Source organism: Lissotriton helveticus, chromosome 1_1 (genome assembly GCF_964261635.1).
Source record: "Lissotriton helveticus chromosome 1_1, aLisHel1.1, whole genome shotgun sequence".
Lineage (NCBI taxonomy): Eukaryota > Metazoa > Chordata > Amphibia > Caudata > Salamandridae > Lissotriton > Lissotriton helveticus.
Genome location: NC_136057.1, coordinates 978,911,045 through 978,934,969, shown reverse-complemented (window position 1 = coordinate 978,934,969; position 23,925 = coordinate 978,911,045). Strand labels below are relative to the sequence as shown.

General features: G+C 46.8%; 1 protein-coding gene across 2 annotated transcripts in view; it reads right to left on the bottom strand.

Annotated features, from left to right (window-relative positions):
* Nucleotides 1-1,112: 1,112 nt before the first annotated feature.
* The window catches only part of MKLN1 (muskelin 1), a 785,750-nt gene continuing 762,937 nt past the window's right edge, over nucleotides 1,113-23,925 (bottom strand). For both annotated transcript variants that reach the window (XM_078677414.1, XM_078677419.1), the window contains exon 18: nucleotides 1,113-3,820. In XM_078677414.1, the coding sequence (XP_078533540.1) occupies nucleotides 3,699-3,820 (122 nt within the window). In that variant the 3' untranslated portion in view covers nucleotides 1,113-3,698. The remainder of the gene's footprint in view (nucleotides 3,821-23,925) is intronic.

The following is a 23,925-nucleotide window of genomic DNA, read 5'->3' as shown; positions in this document are numbered from 1 at the left end:
ACATTGAAATGAAAGAACATTCTACAGTAGATCAGAATACATTTTTGCCTCAGACAAAAAAAAAGATATGATCTATTTAACAAACATAACTATGACAAATTTAGGAACTGTACAATTTTTAAAACAGCAACCACTAGGAAATACACCAGAATTGTAAACCTTAAATGATCAAACCTGATTTAGTCAAGAAATTTAGCTGGCGGGGTCTGACACATTGAAACACGTTAGTAGAAAATTAAATTGCATACCAAACCGCAAAAAAGTCACATAGTGAAGAGTTTTATCAATAGCAAGATTCAAGCAAACCCATTCATGAGGAAACAACCCTATTGAATCATCTGGTTTAATACGTGGACACGCTTCACTAAACATATGTTTGACATAGTCTTATTGTGCTATGTCATTGGACATTTAGCTAGAATAAAATGACCACTATCATTTGACTTCCCTATATGAAATCCAGTGAAAGAATTGGGATACAGCACTGTGACAGGATAGATCTAACCACAGCATGTTTCAAGGAAAGCTTAGAGTTAACTACTTATTTTCTGTTTTTGTATTTGTTCAGTTACTTTTTCTGCTCGTTTTTTTTTCTGTGTTGCCTTGTATCATAAGGCTCCAATCCATTTCCTCATAGATTGGTGTCACGCGAACATTTGCAAAAAACAAAGGCATGCATTGCATTGTACTTGCTTCCATAACTTTCTTCTCATCAATGAACACAACTGCTAAAGGAAACCTACAGTATTACTCAATGTCTGTTATATTCCACTGAAAGATGTCATTAAGAATTAACCTAGTTGAGGGTTGACAACACATTTGTTTGGTTAACTTCGAGATAGGCCTAGCCACAATGGTCCTTTGAGCACATTTCTGTAAAATTCTACAAAACTAAATTTTAAAAAAATAGTATATTTATTTTTTTACTGAAATGTTGAATGTTTTTACCCAAATGAGGCAACAAGACTGGAACCCAGAATTTCATGGAATACTGCAGAAATGTCCGACCTGGTGGAACTGCCTAAAGGATGTAACGGTCACATTCTGTAAAAGATGTTATCCTTTGGCCCAGGTCCTATTTCCTGCGATTTTGAATAAAAATAAAATACAAATCCAAAATGCTGTTTATTTGGCATTAAGAGTGGAGGGTGACAACATCATCCAAGAACAGAAATTGGTAAAAAACGAAAACCCTTTTACTTTCTGAAATCAAACATTTGTATGCAACACTCCAAAGTCTGGCAATGAAAAAAGGAAACATACAATCAGTTATTTTCTTTGTACAACGGCTCAATCTTTGATACTCTTGACACATCAGTAAATAAATATGTGCTTTTATTCACAAAATTTCTCCTTCAGCCGCTTAGTTTATTTTCGGTATCACTTAAGGGGGCAAAAATGTCATTAATAACCGAGAGATTTGAAATCCCATTGGGAAGCAGTGTAGATATGAGATTGACAAAAGCACAGATTACGAACCAATCAAGTTAGAAATTACCACAGCAGATGACTTCCAATAATAGGTTTACAAATAGAATCTTCACTGGACCAAAACTGAAGCACTTCCTAGTGCAAACACCTGTATTCCCTGCCTTACAATTACATAGCACCAAAATAAGATTTCTCATTCATTTTTTTATGGAAAGGAAGAGATGGGGGATACATAAAGAAAGACAGAGAGATATACATAGATATACATAGAGATATAAAGAGGTAGAGGTAAAGGACTGAATGCAGAAGCTTTGGCACACAGATTTTTTTTTCTTGTAGGGAGGAGATAACCAGTATGCATTTAACCATCTTCCTGAAAAGAAAGCCTCAATCTGAGGGCACAGTACTTTTTATATCATCTTTCAGTTTGACTCAGGACGATTGCACTGTATGATCTTGAGGTATTCAGGAACGAAGGAGTGAACATGTGAAATCATTTACCACAACGAAATTATGTACATTTCCCCTCATTCTGGCTGGTTTCCTCCGCACACGTTCCTCCAACTGTACCTGGTAGAATTTGTGTGGGGGTAAAACACACAGGGAGTGAAATTACAGTTATAATCTAGCTTCTGGATCAAACACAGTCTGTGCAAGAATAAAGATTTACCACACACAGCAGAATGAAGCCTAAGTGCTAAATGGGAACAAATGTGGGTAAAAAGATCAGAAAGCATGCATGCCCAAGATGGAAGACATCATCTGTAAACATTGTCACCAGAGCAAGTGGCTTTCAGCGGTGCAAAGAGAAAAAAGAGACTGCTAAATTTAATCTATCCGTGTACAGAATGCATTTAGCTCTGACTCCATGCTTTCAGCAGGTAAAATTAAGACATCAGGTACCCACCCCCATAATGCAGAGGAAAGATAGTTACACCAGGCATATGTATTTGTATTTATTGCAAAGGGCCAGAGACACAAAAAGGTAGATATATATTCACGAACTAGTAATTTGTGGGACACAGGCAATCTTTAACTACTGTGAAGAATTTTTATTTGTGGGACATCCACAAACCAATTTGCTTTCCAGGCAAGTGCTTCATCATTTAGCCCTATCAGCCAGTACACTGCACTACAAAGAAGGGCATGAAGAGTGTATGGAAAAAGAAAGAAAAAAATGAGAGTGCATGAAAAACAGATTCATGGCACGCTCTAGTGGCTTACTAAATGTCACAGGAATTCGTGATTGCTAAATTCACATATAGCTCTCAATGTTCTGACTTGTGTTCTGAAAATGAAATTATGCTGGAAGACAAAAGGAACTGGTACATGCCCTGCTGTACACAGTTTCATCTTCAACCATAAACAATTCACATATTTCGAAATGGCACCAGTATGCCAGATACGCTGATTTACATGTTTATACCTAATGTTAGGGCTCAAGAATTTAGAGTTCACTTTTGTGAAAACTTCAATGTCTGCACACATGCAGACACTGCTCTGCAAGCACACATTCTCCTTGCCAGACTGAAAAAACAAAGGAATCCAAAATATGGCAACAATTGCATATATATAGTAGAGTTGCTCCAATTCGTGCTTCCAAGGTTGACCCCCAGAAGCCCAGGTTCTGTTGCTTTGGCAGGCCTCTGATAAGTTTGAACCCTGTGCTTTTCATCCATTATAACTGCGAAAGGGTTGTTACAAGACAAAAAAGACGTGTATATTACCTGGACATTCACAAGGGTCTTGTGCTGTTTACACAACCAACAAGAATATCTTGAATAGGTGTAAGTTCATGATACAGCTATGTTAAAACATACACAAAAGGACATTTGTTGTTGTGGTAGATGCAAAACATGAACCTTTGCGAACCCCATGTTTTCAGAGGGAAGACCTCATGATCTCCCTTCTCTCACTGACATTCTTTCTCAAACGTCAGCTTGGAAAAGTGTGTGTGCGTATCTATGTGTGTGTATATATGTACATATAAATATGTATATACAAGCACACATACATTAATATAAATATATATGTATACATTTATACACACAGTAGGTTTGTGACTTTACAAATGTTAAAGAATGAATCCAAGCACAGTAGGTGGGTACTCGTGTTGTTTGACACTTGAGCACTATCTCTTGCAGAGCAAGGATCATTGTATTCTTGCACTTCAGTTTAACAGTCTGTCCCCGCAGAACATGAAAGAAAAAAACACTCAAATCTTCTTTTCCTTCTTATTTTCTTGTAAGTGTCCAGTAAGATTTCTGTTACAGGGTGATCAGGTCCACAAGATTACCCTTAGGTGGGGTCATACTGTCTGGGAAGAAATTCACCAGTGTATCAAAGAGCAGTGTTCTCTGTGAGTACGTGTCGTCAACATCGGAGAAACCTATGCAGTGGAGAAAAAGTGCCAAAAATATTATAATCTATTAAATCATGTGCATGCATAAAATGAAACCGTTGCAATGTAATCATACCGATTTTGAGGCAAAATATGCAAATAAGTATATTAATTAAATGTAAGATGTTCGTCAGAAGTGAGTAATAGTTTCTAAGCCAGTCAGATCCTTTTGAGGCAAAATAAGGAAAACGTCACGGACCCTGTAAGCATATGCTCTTAGTTTGAAGTGCTGTAGATTCACATGCTCCTGTCATCTGGAGTTGGGTTCGGATGTTGCAAGTTGTTTTTGTTGGAAGAAGTCTTTGAATCATGAGGCAGTATGCACCCCTCCCTTAGTTGCCAGTGAACATAAGTAGCAACTCTATAGTTAGATTGTTTTTTTGCACAGCAAGTGAACGTAAGTATGGAGTGGGTATGAGTGAGAACATGGTGACACTGATTCTGAAGAGGAGGGAAGGTGCATGTGAATCTACAGAGATACACATTACGAACAGATGCTTACAGGTTAAGTAATATTTTCCAATCGTAGCATGTGTGGTGTAGATGCAGCATAGACTATAAGCAGTACTCCCTAAAGCGGTGGCTAGTCGGTGGATGAGGCAGATGTCTGAAACAAAGCTTGCAGTACAGTTGCGACCGTTGACCCTGCCTCCAGGCTAGGTCGCCCCCACGTGCTGCTGCCTACCTGCCAGCCTCCTGTGCCATGAGATCACCCGCTGCCTGCCTGCTGATTGCCACCGCCGCTGCCTGCTTTGGACGGGCCAGCCGCCGCTGAGCCGCCCACCTCCTGATTTTCGTCCTTCCCGCTGCTGCCTCCCTGCGGCCCCACCCCCTCCAGCCCATTCGCTGCCCCGCTCCCGCCACCCAGCTGCTCCTCCCTCCCGGTTCCACACTTATGGAGGCCGCGAAGGCGCGCCTAAGGCAAGCCCGTCTGCGCCCGTCCTCGCCTGGACCGCGCCCAGCGCCAGGACCCCTGGCCCCCGACGATGCCAGCCCACGCGACGGACTTACGACGCCGCCACCCTCAACGCACTCAATGCCGGCCGGAACCCCGCCTGCTACCGAGCCAACCCGAAACGCACCCACGGACCCTTCACCTGCCAAGACTGCAAATTCACCTGCCTCCTGACCTGCACTGCACCCGCAAGGCCAGGCACCAGCAACAATCACCTCAAGTGCATCCTGCTCAACACCCGCTCCGTCCACAGACACGCCGTCGAACTCTGGAACCTCCTCGACACAACATCACCAGACGTCACCTTCCTCACAGAAACCTGGATGAACTCCTCCCCATCCCCGACATCACCATAGCCATCCCGGAGGGCTACAAGGTCACCCGAAGGGACCGCGTCAACCAAACCGGAGGAGGCATCGCCATCGTCCACAAAAACACCCTCCGAATCACGACCAACACCGACGACACCCTCACCGCCGCCGAGCACCTCCACTTTCAGATACACACCGACCCCAAGACCACCCTCAGAGGCACTCTCGTCTACAGACCCCCGGGACCACAATTCAGCGAAGACATCGCAGACTTCATCAGCCAGCACGCCCTTACCTCCTTAGACTACATCCTCCTAGGAGACCTCAACTTCCACCTGGAGAACAACAATGACAGCAACACCGTCGCCCTCCTGGGCAACCTCGCCAACCTCGGACTCAAGCAACTAGTGAACACCCCCACCCACTACGCCGGTCACACGCTAGACCACATCTTCTCCTCCAGCAAGCACATCTCCTTCAGCCACTCCACCGGACTACACTGGACAGATCACAGCTGCGTCCACTTCAACTTCAGGAGAACCACGACCCACCACCACCCACAACAGGTTCCCCGCAGAAGCTGGAGCAAGATCTCCTTCGACCAACTCACCACCTCCCTCAGCCAGAACCCTCCCACCAACACGAGGGACCCCAACGAAGCAGCCCGCAAGCTCACACAGTGGCTCACCAACTGCGCTGATGACCTTGCGCCTCTGAAGAACCCTCCCAGCAGACCCGGCAGCAAGAAAGCCTCATGGTTCACCAACGACCTCAAATACTCCAAGAAAACCTGGCGCCACGACCAGACAACGGAGAACATGACAGCCCTCAAGAACGCCATCCGCAAACACCACCAGCTGATCCGCACCACCAAAAGGACTATATTCAATGAATGTCTGGACAACAACACCCACAACAGCAAGGAACTCTTCAACATCGTTAAAGAGCTCTCCAACCCCAGCGCCCGCAACAACGACATCACACCCTCGCAAGACCTCTGTGACTCACTCGCCTTGTTCTTTCACCGCAAGATCGCCGACATACACAACAGCTTCGGAGCACAGACCACGCATCCAACCACCGAACCAGCGCCCCCCACCACCACCCTCTGCAACTGGACCCCGGTCAGCACCGAAGACTCCACCCGCACGATGAACACCATCCACTCCGGCTCCCCCACCGACCCCTGTCCACACCACATCTTCAACAAAGCAGACTCCATCATCGCACCCCAACTCCGGGAAATCATTAACAGCTCCTTCGCATCCGCCGCCTTCCCGGAGAGCTGGAAACATGCCGAGCTCAGCGCCCTCTTGAAGAAACCCACAGCGGACCCCACGAACCTCAAGAACTTCCGCCCCATCTCGCTCCTCCCTTTTCCTGCCAAAGTCATCGAGAAGACCTTCAACAAACAACTCTCCGCCTTCCTCGAGACAAACGGATCCCTCGACCCGTCGCTGTCCGGGTTCCGAGCAAACCAAAGCACCGAGACCGCCCTCATCGCAGCTACTGACGACATCAGGTCCCTGCTCGACAGCGGGGAAACAGCGGCACTCATCCTTCTGGACCTCTCAGCAGCCTTCGACACCGTATGTCACCGCACCCTGATACAACGCCTCAGCAACACCGGAATCAAAGGAACGGCCTTGGAGTGGATCATCTCGTTCCTCGCCGGAAGAACCCAGAGAGTCCGCCTCCCCCGTTCCGATCCGCGGCCACCGAAGTCATCTGCGGCGTTCCGCAAGGATCCTCGCTCAGCCCCACCATCTTCAACGCCTACATGAGCCCCCTCGCAGCCATCGCACACCAACACAACCTAAACATCATCTCCTATGCCGACGACACCCAGCCGATCCTCTCCCTCACCAACGACCCCGCCACCGCCAGAGCCAACCTCCAGGAAGGAATGAAGGACGTCGCGGAATGGATGAAGCTCAGCCGTCTGAAACTGAACTCAGACAAGACGGACGTCCTCATCCTGAGACCTTCTCCCTCTGCCTGGGACGACTCCTGGTGGCCCCCTGCCCTGGGCACCGCCCCCAAGCCAACAGACCATGCTCGCAACCTGGGCTTCATCCTGGACTCCTCCCTCACGATGTCCAAGCAAGTTAACGCCGTCTCGTCGTCCTGCTTTAACACCCTGCGCATGCTCCGAAAGATCTTCCGGTGGATCCCCACCGAAACCAGGAAGACGGTCACCCAGGCCCTCGTAACCAGCCGACTGGACTACGGGAACGCCCTCTACGCCGGAACCACAGCCAAACTCCAGAAAAGACTCCAGCGCATACAGAACGCTTCTGCAGGACTCATCCTGGACATCCCTCGTCACAGCCACATCTCTGCCCATCTGAGAGACCTGCACTGGCTCCCCGTCAACAAGAGGATCACGTTCTAGACTCCTCACCCACGCACACAAGGCTCTCCACAACATGGGCCCCAAGTACAGCCGCCTCGCATTCTACACACCCACTCGACAGCTCCGTTCCGCCAGCCTCGCCCTCGTCCCACGTATTCGCAGATCCACCGCCGGAGGAAGATCTTTCTCCTACCTGGCAGCCAAGACATGGAACTCCCTCCCCACCCACCTACGGCTGACCCAGGATCATCTCTCCTTCAGGAAACAACTCAAGACCTGGCTGTTCGAGCAGTAGCGACTCCCCCTCCCCCCAGCGCCTTGAGACCCTAGCGGGTGAGTAGCGCACTCTACAAATTTCATTGATTGATTGATGACAGTTTGGCCAACCTTAACCTGTTGATGGGAGATAATATCCACACAGTAATGTTTTGTAAATGTGTGTGAGGTTGACCATGTAGTTGCTTTACATATGTGGACTATGGAAATATTCCCTGAAAGGGACATAGTTGCCCCTTTTTTCCTAGTAGAGCAGCATGAGGAAGTAAGAAAGCTTTTGACTTTAAGGTACACATTCAAATACATTTAATGAATCATCTAGCAATGCCAGCTTTTGATATTGCGTGTCATTTATGAGGTTCAGAAAAATCAACAAAAAAGCTGCTGAGTTTTACCAAAGGGTTTGGTTCTAGTACATTAATGCTCTTTGAACATTTAAAGGGTGAAGGGCCCTTTCCGCAACTAAGTCTCGGTAAGGAAAAAGACTGCTAGTTCAATTGTCTGGCTATAGTAGGAAGGAGGAACCACCTTAGGAAGGAATCTAGGGTCAGTTTTTTTTTCTTTAAACATTTTTTGGGCCTAATACACCTCCAAGAAGCAACGACTGAGATGCTGATACCCAACTGCTCAATATAAGTCTCAACTTCAGGCAAGACCGCTGGGTAGCGTCAACTGGTCTCAACCTTCCCAGCCACTACTGACTTGAGAAGGTGTAATCATTGGACATGATGTTATTCTTCCTATTTTCAGCTGGTCCCAAAACCCTTCACCCTCACCCAGATTTTACTCGTCTTATCCACCGCCTTAAAATACCACACCGATCTCTACAAGGCTTGCCATGTGAATGCCAGAGATTTACTCCAGAGTTTACAGATTTCCCTTCTTGAAAGTAGAATCAAATAAAAAATCAGATTTCAATACTTTATTGGGAAGGGGTACCACCAGCCTCATTCTGAACTAGGCCAAATATAATCAGAACAGGGCTTACCTCTATGTGGGGTTCCTCGGGTATCAAAAATGGTCTTACCCACGCCTGACCAGAGTTCCTCCAAATTAGGGCGGCGGTGAACATATGTACATCATCAGCATCACAACTGCCGCTTCCTCTTACTTTCGCAAATTTCCACAGGGGTCCAATAGGCTCTATTTAGAGTGAAGTGGTTTTTCCTTAGGGCAGCAGGTTTAATCAATTAATAAAGTGTAGGCAAAGATTCTTGCCATATTCTTCTAGCTCCGTGCCTGACAAATATCCTTCCCATGCGAGGTCAGGAGGTTTCATGTTTTCCTTAGCTACCTTCAGGAGTAGCTGATACTAAGGAGCCACTTTCTTCTTCATAGCCCGATGGTCCTGAAGATCCTTCTCCATTTGGCCGGGCTCAGGGTCTATCTGACTCTGGCTCTTGAGCCATGAGTTCACTTGGTAGATTATAAACCTGGAGAGTGCCCCTTTTGACCTGCTATTCCAGTTGTCCCAAGATAGCCTCTGTCTGTCATCCACCATCTGGCCTCATCTGTTTATATCACTCTGCTTTAGAGGTTTTGCAAGGCTGTCAAGCAGACTCTCTGGAGTCCCCATGTAATCCCATATTGGGGATAACTTTCTATGAGATACCCATGTCTGACCTAACCTCGTACCAAATTTTGGCAGCTGCCTGCAAACATTTTTATGGACCATTTTTCTGAATTTTGGTGCCCCGAAAATATATGATGAGCCTTCCTCTGATCAGCCAGATAATATGGCACTGAACTTTACCCCTAGCGATGTCTCATTCAGGCGAAGGAGGAGCATTTTATTATTTTTCAGCTACAAAGCCCAATAGTCGAGCTGGAAGTCTGGAAGTCCAAGACTTCCTGTCCCTACCTTTGTCCTCAGCATCTTACAGGAGAGACATATGCCACTACTAGCCCAGATGAAAGAAGTGATCTTCCTTATTCTTTTCAAAAAAACTTTTTTATCAAAATGTAATGGAATATTGTTAAACAGAAAAGTAAAGTTGAGTAGAACGGACATTTTAACAAAATGTATCCGTTCGTACAAAGTGAGGTAGAGCTTTTGTTATCTCTTTAGCAGCCTGTTTCACTAGCAATCCTCTCGAGGTTCACCGCTGGGATTCTTACTAGATCTTGAGTAATTGTTACCCCTCCCCCCCTAAATATCTCATATCTGCAACACTCGTTATCCCCCTGCAGCTCTGATTCCAAGACATTATCTCAATTTTTTCCTTATTGGCTTCATAACCGGGGAATCTGCCCAAATTTCTCACTGATGTCATAAGGTGCAATATAGCAGATGCAGCATCAAAGAAGTAGACCCTTAAATCGTCTGCATATACGGATATTCCCTGAAATATAATTCCGCTACAAACAGTTTTATCTTCCTGTTCAATCTTAAACTTTGGGCGAGAGGTTCGATATAGAGGTCAAAGAGGATAGGCGTCAAAGGGCAACTTTGCCTAGTCAGTCTTTTTATTTTCACTCGTACAGCTAGATTGTCATTTACCAGGACCCGGACGATTGGTTGGTTGTAAATCTTGGTTAGCGTATCTATCAGAGCTTTGCCCACCCCAAAGTGTTCCAGTACCTCCAATTGACACAGTCAAATGCCTTGGCGGGCATCCAAGGGCACAATTGTCAGTGGGGTCCTTAAGGTTGTGGCTAAGTCCATTGAGCCTATCAGGGTGGTGGTCATCTCTCTCATTTTCTGGGTAAGGAAAAAAGTTTGCTGTTCAATTTTCTGGTTATGGTAGAAAGAAAGGAGAGACCACCTTGGGAAGGAATTTAGGGTCAATTCCAAGGACACAGTATCTCAATGGACTCGTTTGAAATGTTCCTGTAAATTGAGGGTATACATCTCATTTATACAACCTTAGTGAGGTAATGGCTATAAGGAAAGCAATTTCCACGAGAGGAACTGGAGGCATCAAAAGTATAATGGCTCAGATTAGGGTCCCATTAGTTTCGCAAGCACCACATTGAGGCTCTAAATGAGATGTGGGAGGAACTCTATGTGTATAACCCGTTTAGGGCCTTCACTCAAGGATATAATGACTGGAATTCAAAACAGAGAAGAATGATTTCTGTTTCACAACTATGTTGCAATAGACACGAGGTGTGGCGTTTGGAAGTATATGCTAACCCTGTTGTCTGAATGAGATGCAAATAACAGGCAATGTCTTGGACCCCTGACTTTTGGGGTCCAGTGTCTTAGAATTAGAGTAGCAGACAAACCTTTTCCACTTAGCTGCATAGCAGGCTCGGGTACAGGTCTGTGGGTTTCTCTAAAAATGCCCATGCACTCCTGTGTGAAATTAGATAGCTGAACTTCTAGACCTCAGCTGCGAAATTGCCAGATTGTGTTGACTGGGGTCAGGGTGTCTGATCTTGCCCTGTTCATGTGTGGAAAGATTCGGCCTGTTGGGGAGCTTCTCGTGAGGAGAAACATACATCTTGAGAGAGTGGAGAAGCATGGTTGTCATGCCCATGTTGGACCCACCTGGATGATGGTGAGACACTTATCCCTGAGTTTCCTTACCGTAAGGAAGGAGCAGGAGAGGAGGACAAACGTAGGCAAATATCCCCGACCATTCAACCATAACGCATTGCTCTTGGGCTGTGGAAACCTCGAGGCGAGGTTCGCATTTTGAGATTTCATGGGTGGTAAATAGGCTTATCCAAGGAAACACCCAGTGTTTAGAGTAAGAGAGTAGGACTTGTGGGTGGAATTCCGATTAGGGGACTTGTTGATGTGTCCTGCTTAGCAGGTCGGCAAAGTTGTTGTCCACTATTGTCAGGTACTCAGCAAGGAGGTGAATGCAGTGGTGAATCGTCCAATGCCAAATCTTTTGTACCAGAGCTGAAAGCTGCAGCAAGTGAGTGTCACCCTGTATCTTGAAGTAATATATGGTGGTCATGTTGTATGTCTTTACCAGTACTACCTTGCCCTGAAAGTTCTTGAAGAAGGCTTTTAGGGCTAGGTGGATAGGAAGAAGTTACAAGTAGTTGATATGGAATCCCAGCTGCTGGCGTGACAAGAGGTACCGAACTGTCAAGCTGCGGAGATGCGCTTCCTAGCCAACTAAGGATGTGTCTGAGGTGATGTTCACTTTTGGAATGGGGTCATTGAAAGACCGGCACTGCAACAGGTTGTTGCTGTTGCACATCTGCAGAGACAGATGAGCACTGGCCCTTACCAACACTAGATAATGTAGATGACCTTTCACTTGTCAGCATTGTGTCAAGAGGCATTCCTGTAATGGACACATATGTTGTCTGGCATGGGGAACAACAGCAAAGCAAGAGGCCATCATCCCTAATAAGTGCATCACTGTTATACCTGAAAGAAAATGATTTGGCTGAAAAAGAGGCCAAAGCAGCTGGAAAGGAAGAACACTTTGTACCAAGTGTGTCTGCGTCGGCAAAGATGTTGGGTGTGACATCCATGGATTTCTGCTTAGTGATGTGCTCCCAGTGTTGATCCCTTAGCTGCCAAATTTGTAGTGAAAAGCTAAACAGAAAGTATACTCGGTATACTTGTGGTCTGGAGAAAGACACATTACACACTGTGTGCGGGTTGATCTTGGGATATTTTCAATCACACTGAGGGCACTTTTTAAAGGGTCTATGTTCTATTACCCTGAATGCAGGGCAGATCGTCCACCAGAGTCGTAGGAAAGAGGGAAAGCAGAACCGCAGAAGGGACGTGACTGCCCTGACGATAGGGGAAGCCGGTCTCGTCTAGTTGACTATGAGCCATCAATGAACAAGCATTTACAATGCAACGGTCTCGCCTTTGCAAAAGTTAGAGCTATTGGCATTGTAAATGACAAACTTTTTATTTATGTGTTGGTTTTGAAAACAGATAAATAAATAGCATTGTCATTTACAATGCCAATAGCTTAATCTCTCGTAAATGCGAGACCTATTGCATTTGCACACACACACACACACACACACACAGAGCCGCACACACACACACAGAGTGCCACACACACACACACACACACACACACACAGCCACATACACACACAGAGCCACATACACACACAGAGCGCCACACACACAGAGTGCCACACACACAGAGCCACACGCACAGTGCCACACGCACAGTGCCACACGCACAGTGCCACACACTGCCACACACAGAGCCACACACAGAGCCACACACAGAGCGACACAGCTCTTTGCAGGCACAGCAATGTCACACTACGAAAATTAAAAAATTGGCAGCTATTTGGGGTTGTTTTACACTTCTATACGTTCAAGACGATGTACAGCAGAGGTCGCCTGAATCAAAACCAAGAGAAATCGCAATGAATGAAGATCCTGAGGTGATCTCTTCAACTTCGCAGTGCAAGGGCGCACCCACCAGTTGAGTTTGCTTTGCGCGTTCCCATGAGAAAGCTGAGGATGAAGTCTGGCGCTGTACATTTGTTTGCTGTACAACGGCCTATGAAAAACCCATTCCTGTGTTGTTACTGTGGTGAATACTCCACGAGAGTGCATGTGTTTTCTTACTCTCCCTATGCTGCTTACCCCCCTCAAATGCCTAACCTGCATTACTTCCTCTCCACCTGACCTCCCACCCCCAATTCCTCTGTTGCTCACCTTAGCCCTCCCGGTTCTGGAAACATATTTTCATTTAATTACTGGGATGGCACCCAGGGAGCTGTGAGTACGTGCCTGGTGCCGAAGGAGGTGCACCATGATGCCGCCGACCCCCTCTCTACCCTCGTGTTGTTCTGGGTAGAGGTCATGTATAATAACACAACGCAGTGTGCATCACTTGTACACATGTAGAACAAATTAAAGAACCAACAAAGCAATGGCATTTTACCTCAATCTGGATCAGGAAATATTACATGAACGACGCCTAGATTTCATGAACACATTATACAATAAATAACATTTCAAGGTCCTACGGATCATTCACAAAAAAAACGGTTCACCGGAGCATGCATTTATTGGTCAAATGCTGTGCATGAAACACCCAGGCAGGAATATTTATTGACTGAGGCACACAATACTCCGTCTTGCCAGAGAAGGGCAGTGAACCACAGACCTGTAAATGGCACAGTGATGAAGCACTGCATTATCATCTTGTCGCTCTAGCTGCTTAACAATCACTGCCCTGCCGACGAGCTTGCCTTTCATCCAATGACGAACAAGAACGCTAGGGGCCACTAAAACGAGGGCTTTGGCGCCTTTGGAGAAGTGTAACTCAAGCCACTTCTCTGTAGTTCCGGCAGAATCAACCAAGCACAGACACAAAAGCAGTGCACGCATCTTAAAATTCCCAACATTTACAGAAGCGCACTAGCCCGGGGGAACCCTGAGATTTCAGGGAGGCAGTGCTCCTTAAGACTAGGCACATCTGGACAGAAAGGGACTTGTATGCAGACACGTGACTCGCTGTCCTGCCAGCCTTTCAGCGGCACAGGGCAAGTCCTGAACTGTCCTAAGGTCGCCACAGGCCAGTTCTCCTCGGAACATTAATGTATTACAATTACACAGTCTGGAGCAGTAACAACCAGCCCGACCCTGAAAAGTCCGGAGATCCCCAGAGGCCAATCAGCATGTGTGCTGGTTATATATGATGTGACCTCCGTGGATGTATATATCCTGGAGAGAAGTTGATGGATACGGACAGCCCTGGATAACCACGGGAGAGCTGGGCGGGGAGGAAGCGTTTGCTTTACTGAGCTTTGCTGACTGTCTTTACCGGGCAGCGGTAATGCAGCAATTAATGCTCGGAGTGTAAAGGGTGCTGGATGCTGGCTGCTGCACAGAGAGCTCAGAGCTGCAGCAAGCAGCGCGTGCCTTTGTGCTCCCTCTCGGCGCCCGGACTCTCAAATCCGTGTCATCGACCCCCTGTTAGGTGGGCGCACCTGAGGGAATGTTGGCGTTTGATATAGAGAAAAGTTGTTCACTTGCCATCATGAGAGTTGTTGATCAGAATTATGATGATAACTGTGTTAAGGGTTCCACGAGGTTTATCTTAGTTAACCGTAGCTCGATGGTCACTCTGCCTGTCTGGTGTGCAAACTACAACATAACAGTAATGTGCCAGGTATATTTCTGGAGTGTGCGTGCACTCTAAGGGGTTTCTTGGCGCTAACAGGCGTTTGCGGTGTTCAATCATAGTGATACAGTGATCCCTGGGAAGGATGACAAGTTGAGCGAACAGCCCAGAATCCAAACCGACATAGGGTCGATCAGATTCCTACAGCGGTTGCACATATTCCCTCAGGCACCACACACCGGAATAGCAGGTGTAATGTATAAAAACGAGCAACCATCTTTGACACTACGTTAGTCGGAGATGGCATTTGACATCAATCGCTACATTAGTTTGTGCCTGATACACACTCGAGTTCGCTGCTCCAGTGTTGGCACATTCACTTCTTGGTGATGCTCGGCTTCAGTGGAGGCACCAAGACTATCTCTGCGGCGAAGTCCACACCACATAACACTCTCCCCTCCCCCATCGTAGAAAGAATTCAGAATTGTGACTTCTTTCTGAAGGCTAGCACATAAATACTAGTTTAGCAACTGCGTGTTGGCCATAACACTTGAGGTAAACAACAGAGCTCAACAGAAAAAATCTACACCGATAAATAATGTGGTGTGTTTTAATTTAAAATACTACCCAAATATGTGGCTTATTTCGAGAAGAAATTGTCTGAACCGATCAAATGGCTCTTAAACCGTGATCACACCTCATTGCACTACTGAGTTGAGTTCACCACGAGATTTCACCACTGGAACAACCTTGAAAAGGCCAACTGGTTAGTGATGTCAGAATATACCTCAAAACCCCACTGACGTCATCAAACTAAGCAAGGTTCTATAGCGCCTATTATGGGAGATTGTTACAACATGGCTGGTTGGGTGGGTCCTTTAACCGGTGAGCGGAGGGGTGTGTCATTAACCTCGGTGTACTCCAAATTCACCTTCAGCGCAGATTCAACCAAACTTTGTAGCATCTCCCCGCTGCTCTTCATCCTAACTTGCTCCTCTTGGTCTGGTCCATTTAAGTTCGGCGACGCCAAAGCTGCCATCTTGAGTCGGGCTATGTGTTCACAGTCAATGGCCTCAGTTTAATATCGCAACGCCAAACCCACACATGATTCGACTTCGACTGTCTCCACTTTTGGAAGAGAAGGATTTTATCACAGATTCCCCGATTACGATTATGACTGCAACTAAGTTCTCCGTAATACGATACAAACATTCCTCAATATTGTACTATAAAAAACTCCGTTCAAATGCTTTGATTAATCGATTGGCCGAACGTCCTACCACTTAAAACAGATCCTACACCCCAAGCCACGCAAGAAGAGCTATCAGCACGTGCCGCTAGTAATGGCTGCATTCACCAACAACAATAAAACATAGGACCCTGTGCTTCACGTTCAGAGAACAACCCGCCATTCACGCCCAGACAACAGCATTATTGTGGCGTCACCCCCTCATTCCTTCCAGGCTCCTAAACCACATACAAGGGGGGGGGGGGGGGGGGGGGGGGGAGCACCCTCTGCTGAAATTCACCCTTCTTACGTGTCCTCCAACAATCGATACTGCGCCCAATGGCAGTCACAGGGGTTATCACGCAGCACACACTGTGGAAGAAGGTATCACACACACTCCGAAGGTGTTGTGGTACTTCAGGAAGCTCAACTCGGTGTGCAATAAATAGTGCACGGAGAACAAGGGCGTAGAAATTAACACAATAAAAAAGTTGCACACAACAGAGTGTGCTGGGAAGGGGAAAGAAGCAAACGCCTAGGCAGAGGGAGAGGGCACCCCTCCAAATGCCACGGAGCACATTCAACACATATGTTACCAGTTGAAATAATAACACAGTGTAATCAGGAGGCGCTATATTTAGTAAGCACTACTGTCTATATACTGGCAAAAGATGAAATGGCTATGGAGACCATCGAAGCACGCGCCTGGTTCGTTAATGAAGCAGGAATCACTTTGAAAATCATATTTGTCATTCATAAAATTGGCAAAGCTCCTGCTATGTGAGGGAAAAGCATTGACTATGGCACCACAAGCCACCACCATAGTGGTGTAAATAAATCAGCCTCGAGGTGGCTCGCGCCCAGCCTCTTGAGCCACGCCCACCCGTGCTTCTGTCAACAGGTCACACACTTTAGGGGGAAACATAAAACACTTGGCTGCTCGAACGGCGACACTGCGAATACACAGAGGTCCGCCTGAGCAATTAATGGCACTCGTCTGCTCGCCTCCATCATTAATGCTTGTTTGATCCTGATGTGAGGACGATCACAATTAAGCACACGCTACACATCACGCTCGGATACCTTCGGGTGGAGTTCGCGCTATATAACAAGCGCTGCCATTTGTCTCTAAGCCCCGTCCTTTTCAGATTGGGGGGCGTGTTTTTAGACTTTCTTTCTAGTATGTAAACAAGTCAAAAACACGCCCCCCAGTCTGAAAAGGACGGGGCTTACAGACAAATGGTTCTTCTTTCTATCTAAGCCCCCGTCCTTTTCAGACTGGGGGGCGTGTTTTTGAATGAGCATGTCACTAGAAAGAAAGAAACGAAAAAACACGCCCCCCAAACCGAAAAGGACGGGGCTTAGATGGAAAGAATGTTATCACTGAGACCTCTTCTCCAATGGCTGGCCGCCGTTTAGGAGGCCAGCCAATGGAGAAGAGGGGCGGGGCTTGACCTCCCTACTTTAAGACATTAAGTCTCCCCAGCGAGACTGCGCATGTGTGCAGTTCGCAGGCGGAGACCTAATAAGTCTCCCCAGCGAGACTTCGCATGTGCGCAGTTCGCAGGCGGAGACCTAACAAGCTAGAAGTCGTCCCCAGATGTCAAATGGAAATAATGAATGACAGGTGCCTACCTGTCAACTCCAACCCCAAGTAAGCTTCCTCATCATATCCTTACCCCCAGAAAATCTTCCCATGGCACCCAGAGGGCAGGTTCAAATTTGGAACAGAGAACTCTCATGTGTAGATAGATGTAGCTACTGAAACTCCCATGGATCCGCTCCATTGCGAGGAAGAAAAGTCAGCCCGAGCCCCTTACGCATGCACATTGTGAGGTGACATCTCTCTATGCAGCAGGGGAGGTCCTGGTCCATGAAAGATGGCAAAGGTCAACCACCTGTGCTGTGTCAGAGGTCAACCCTGTCTACTGGGTAGACGCCACTCTACGCCACAGTATTTTTTCTTACCGGAACAGGATGCGGTGCAGACATGTTGTGGGTTTATCCCCAAGCAGTAGTGAATCATCAGTGCAGTATCATCCATGGCTCAGTGCAGAAAGGGAGTAAAAGCTTACTCACACCGCTGCATCAGTGTTCAGCAGTTACTATCGCCAAATTGTTATGTCCACACTGGCACTGTGCATGTCCTAAAGCACGAAGAGCAAACCTGTTGGTGAACAGTGAAAGCTGACCCCGAGCGTACGACACAAGCCTAGAGTCACTAGGCCCAATTGTCACCTGAAAATCCGCTCCTCGGCCACCGCAGTGCAAAGTATGGGAAGCCCAAACAGAGCACAGACTGGGTGTGGACACTGCAACCCACGCCGAAACAACACAACTGCTAAGGTGCAGTTCAGCTGCCACAACCATGCTTCAACCCTCGCTCCAAGCGTTGCCCCTACACTTAATATACAAATAAATCTACAGCAGCCACGTCTACAATAGAAGAACAGGAGGAGAAGAGGGGTGTTAATGCCAAGGAAGGTAAATGACTGGTTTGCAGGCATAACACAGGCTTCTGAGTGGTAGTTTGCAATTCCCTGGTGAGGGGCGCATAGGCATAGCGGAACAGGCTATTTAGACAGTTACGAAAGCAGCATCTTGTATGACTATTGAACTACTTGTAGAGATTCAAACTCTGCACCCCTCCTCCTCCCCCCCAACACAGCCGGGTCACAAAAGTTAAAGCAATAAAGAAACTGCAGGATGTGCACTGCTGTCTCTGGGGGCGGACACACTGAGGGAGCACTGCACAAAGCTCTGCAAATGTGCGCACTTCATATCACCCGGTTAACTGCATTGCTAATAACGTTCTTGTTTGTGTCTCCGTATACAGCTGTGCAACCCTACTCACAACCCTGATAGTCACAGCCATGTTCCCTCTCCCTCAGTCGTAACTGCCAACTCCCTCCACTTCGCGCCCTATCTTTATTCGCCCCCAACATCCCCAACAGCCCAGCTGCTGCCGCTCGCCTTTAGCCGGACCCATGACCGGAGGCACTCAAAATCTCCAGGATAAAATGTGAAAGCGTGTGGAAGTTTTGTCAATTTTCGGCTAGGGTAAAATGAAAGAAATATGTGGAGAAAACCTAATAAGCCGGTAGAAACTACGATCGAAGTATACACTGCTGTCAAATGAGAAAATTATCACACTACATCTGTATGTATTTAATGTTAATACCCCTATATGGTTCGAGATTAAGCCGAATATGAAGGGTTTCTGTTTCATTTATGCAAATATTTTCACCCCCCCAATGCGTGTCCTGACGGCAGCATCTGTGTTTCTATCACCCACATTCTTCTCAGCCTCAAGTGTGTCGTATGACCAGACGGACTGCTTCTTCCCACATCTCGCATAACACTCCAATGCCTGCCCTCGTAACTAAGAGCGTCCAGCGGCTTCCCACGTTTAGTCACAAAGGACACAAAACTGTCAGCACTATGCAACTGCGTAATTCACCACTACTGCCCCGGAGCAGCCACCACTGACTGTGCATAGTTACAGAGCAGTTGCCAGCATCCCGCATTGTGTGTCTAGCAGAGCACAGTATCAGCCAGTGCTGTGTCTAGATAAAGAACATCACCCACCTGTGTCTAGCTACAGAGCAGTATCCAACATGCAGTACTGTGTCTACATACAGAACAACACTCAGTCCTATCAAGAAAAACAACATGTAGCACTGTGTCTGGAGACAGAGCAGCTCCTAGTAATGTCTCGATGTGAAAAACGCTCTGCAGCTGTCTTTGTTTGGATGGAAAGCAGTATTCAGTGCTGCACTGCAGCCAGCAGCCAGCACTTGATCTAAGGCGCAACAGGTTTCCGTGCTCAGTGCTGTATCTATTCAGTGTAGTATTGTACTCCTTAAAACAGCTGTGGCAGTGCTGCGCCTAGACACAGATCAGGCCCTGGCGCTGGCGCTGCATCTAGATACGCATCAGCAGGCACCATGTTCAAATAAACAGCAACATCTAACTCTGTGTAGAGAATATGGAGTAGTTTCTGTCCTGTAACTCCAGTTCTGTAGTAGGGGTATCTCTGTTATAGTCATAATCTAGTGAATAGTCCCGCCCATGTGCGTGGACCCCGGAGCAATCAAAAATAATCTCTTAAGGTGTCGAAAAATGCAGAACTGCACAGACACTTAAGAGAGAATTTAAAGACAGATAATGCAGCCTATATCCACAGGCTACACTTTCCAGTACTTCAACTAGAAATTCCACCAAAAATCCACAAACAGCAAAACCTGTCCAGATTTCCCTTGCTTTAACAGCAAAAACCCTCTGGAATGATAGAGAGGAAGAACTACTACAGAAGGAGCAGCATCAAGCAATGGACTGGGTACCGGGTACCACCCAGTACTGTGTCTGCAAATAGAGCACCAGCCTTCCTTCGGCACTGTGACTGCATAGACACCGAGCACTGGCCATCCCTCGGTGCTGTGACTGAATCAGAGAAAGTTCAAAAGGATTTTTGGATGAAGTGTGTGTTACTTTTTTTTTTATCTCTGTAGCTATGCAGGGCTCGCAAAGCGCCCTGTTTTTCTCCGGACATTACTACCTCACGCTGCAAGAACAGTGAAAGCAAGAGGGGTGAATTAGATAAGAGCAGTCACACATCCTTTCTTTGTGTCCATTGCCCAACATTCGGTGAAGATTTTCAATGGCTGCAGTGCCAAGCTATGCAGCGCTGAACCTGGTAAAAAGCATCGCAGACGAGTAAAGAGGGAGCGCTCTCGCGAGCAGGCATTACCCATGCCACACGTGAAACACTCAGGCTTAATTAACCAACAATGGCACCGGAGGGAATGGGGCACGTGAGCGCGGGTGGGCCTGGGGGGCGGAGAGAGAATATCCCACAGCTAAAACCTGACAGCGAGCAAGCTTTGATCAGCGCAGATGTGTTTCTGGAACCCGCTGATCCGATATCAATTGGGGGTGGTTTGATGTGGTTGGAAGGTGTTGTACCAGGCTGAGCCTCCCTCGCGCTCGTGTTTACACTCGATGCGCAACACTTTTATTCCGGAAGTTGGTCTCCCTCCGCGATATTGAATCTCACATTAAATTTACTTTCATTTATTGTCATTTGTACAGAAGCCCCCGTGACTGGGGTTAGAGTAACTGGGAGGAAAAGAAGGGCTCATCACGCGAGCAGTTAACAGATGCTACATTGGAGTTAGTTATATAGTTCCAACAGGCATCACGCGCCACTACAGGGCCTGTGATTACAGACGGCGTCCCCCACAGGTCAGAGAACAAGCGTTCGCCGTGCTCTGTAAGCCCCTTCCTTTTCAGACTGGGGCATGTTCTTCTTTCTCCCCTCATCTCCATTGGCTGGAGGAGAGGAGAGAAAGTAACGAAAAAACATGCCCCTCAATCCGAAAAGGACGTGGCTTACAGCGAAAAGAGAACGTCACAGAGGCTTCTTCTCCAATGGCTAGCCGCCGCTTAGGAGGCCAGCCAATAGAAAAGAGGGGCGGGGTTTACCCTCGCTACTCTGAGACATTAATTCTCGCAGGCGAGACTGCGCAAGCGCAGCCTGCGCCAGTCTCGACCTAAAAACGAATAGCGATGTTGATAAAGTGTTTCTCTCGACTGTGGGAATTGAGGTTTTACAGCACAGGTCCGAAACAGCAAATGCAAAATGTGTCAAATCCTGGTGAGCCGTCAGTACACATTTGAACCCGATGGCAGAGAATCAATCCAACAATGGAGTCGGAGGCCATGCGTCTTGCCAACTAAAGGAGGAGTCACATACTACCTCATGACTTGGAAAGACTTCTTCAAACAAAAATAACTTAAAACATTGTATGCAGAGCATGTGTATCTACAGCCACACATGCTATGAACAAGATATTCCTCTTGTGCAGGGCTTAAAAGGAGAACCAAGAAATATTCCAAAAACTCTAAATGTAAAACGAAATCCACCAGTATCCACTGTACTTAGAAAGATAACCATTAATTTGGAGATTCTGCTTATCATATTGTATGAATCATTTATCATACGTCAGTGGCTGACTGGGTTGCTTTTCTATTTTTCTTCTGGTAGCCAACAACTGAAGGCAAATTTTAGTCATTACCCTAAACCACCGCCTGGATGCTAAATGAGAGCTTTGGTTTATTTAAGATAACCAGAAATAAAACAAATCAGTTTTTCCCCGTACCTTTCCTTTACACCCAGACAGCACCATTGGTCAGTTAAAAAAGATGGGATCACTGCTTCTGAAGGGATGTTGTGTTAAACATGTAGTTGCCCTCGTTTTTCTGTGGAGTTGCTTACCTGTAAAGATTTCTCTTTTTATTCCCTGAGTCTGTCTGCCTGCTTCCCCTCTCACTGTTTGGCTACTCTTTTTGCAGAGGGAGCAAGTCTCCCTTCCTTCTCTTCCCCATCTTGGGTAGCATTTCCTTAGGTGCAGTGAAATGGTTAGGTAGATGCCAGCTACCGCCTGCCCAACTGGCTATCAAAAAAACAGCCTTGAACATGCAAAAAGGAGAACCAAGAAATATTCCAAAAACTCTAAATGTAAAACGAAATCCACCAGTATCCACTGTACTTGGAAAGATAACCATTAATTTGGAGATTCTGCTTATCATATTGTATGAATCATTTATCATACGTCAGTGGCTGACTGGGTTGCTTTTCTATTTTTCTTCTGGTAGCCAACAACTGAAGGCAAATTTTAGTCATTACCCTAAACCACCGCCTGGATGCTAAATGAGAGCTTTGGTTTATTTAAGATAACCAGAAATAAAACAAATCAGTTTTTCCCCCGTACCTTTCCTTTACACCCAGACAGCACCATTGGTCAGTTAAAAAAGATGGGATCACTGCTTCTGAAGGGATGTTGTGTTAAACATGTAGTTGCCCTCGTTTTTCTGTGGAGTTGCTTACCTGTAAGGATTTCTCTTTTTATTCCCTTAGTCTGTCTGCCTGCTTCCCCTCTCACTGTTTGGCTACTCTTTTTGCAGAGGGAGCAAGTCTCCCTTCCTTCTCTTCCCCATCTTGGGTAGCATTTCCTTGGGTGCAGTGAAATGGTTAGGTAGATGCCAGCTACCGCCTGCCCAACTGGCTATCAAAAAAACAGCCTTGAACATGCACCACTGGAGCACCAAAGGCATGCCAAAGGCAAGCACGCCTGATCCCGAATGGGTCCAGAGGACAGAAAAGCTGTCCATTTTAACACGCAACATTAGTCATATTGCAGAGAACAGTTTAGGTCTTGCCTCCCGAGTACAGAGGTATGTGGTTCTTGGGTTTGTACTGGATGTGGATTTCAGTTTGCCTTCCATCTTAAAGAGGCGAGGGGGTTAGTCAAACCCCTTACTGATTTGAGGTTTGGCTAATCGACTAATTTTTGCCCTACTAGTCAGAATTGTCGTTCATTTCCTAAACATAACTTGCAAATCTTGGAACTGATCACCGATCTTAATCTGGATGCACTCTTCTTAACTGAAATGGTTAACTCAGTAGCGGCCTGTCCGCTGCCAAAGTGGCAAGGCAGGCAGGGCTGGAGGAGAGAGAGGTGGGGAGGAGGAATGTGGCGAGGGGAGATTGGTCGGGGGTTAAAAATAAAAAAAATTACAAAAATAAAAACTTAACTTCACGCCGCCGTCTCCCGCCGTATCGCGCTCTTCCTGGTTCTGGGCACAGGCTCCCAGAAGGCACTGTGGCCAATCCCGATGCAGCAGGAAATCAGTATCAGGATTGGTCAGAGTGCCGGCAACTAGTGATCCCAGGCAGACCGGTAGCCAGTACCTGCTCTATCCAGCCCCAGCAGCACAGCTGGGGCTGTAGAGAGCTTCACTGCGCATGCGGAGTTTGGCCGGCCTGAGACGGCTGGCCAAACACCTCATGTGCAGTGAAGGGAGTGCCCACCACTCCCCCAACAGCAGTGTCATTCCCTGGACCCACCCCAAGACTCGGCAGAGTCCTGGGGCGGCTACAGGGGAT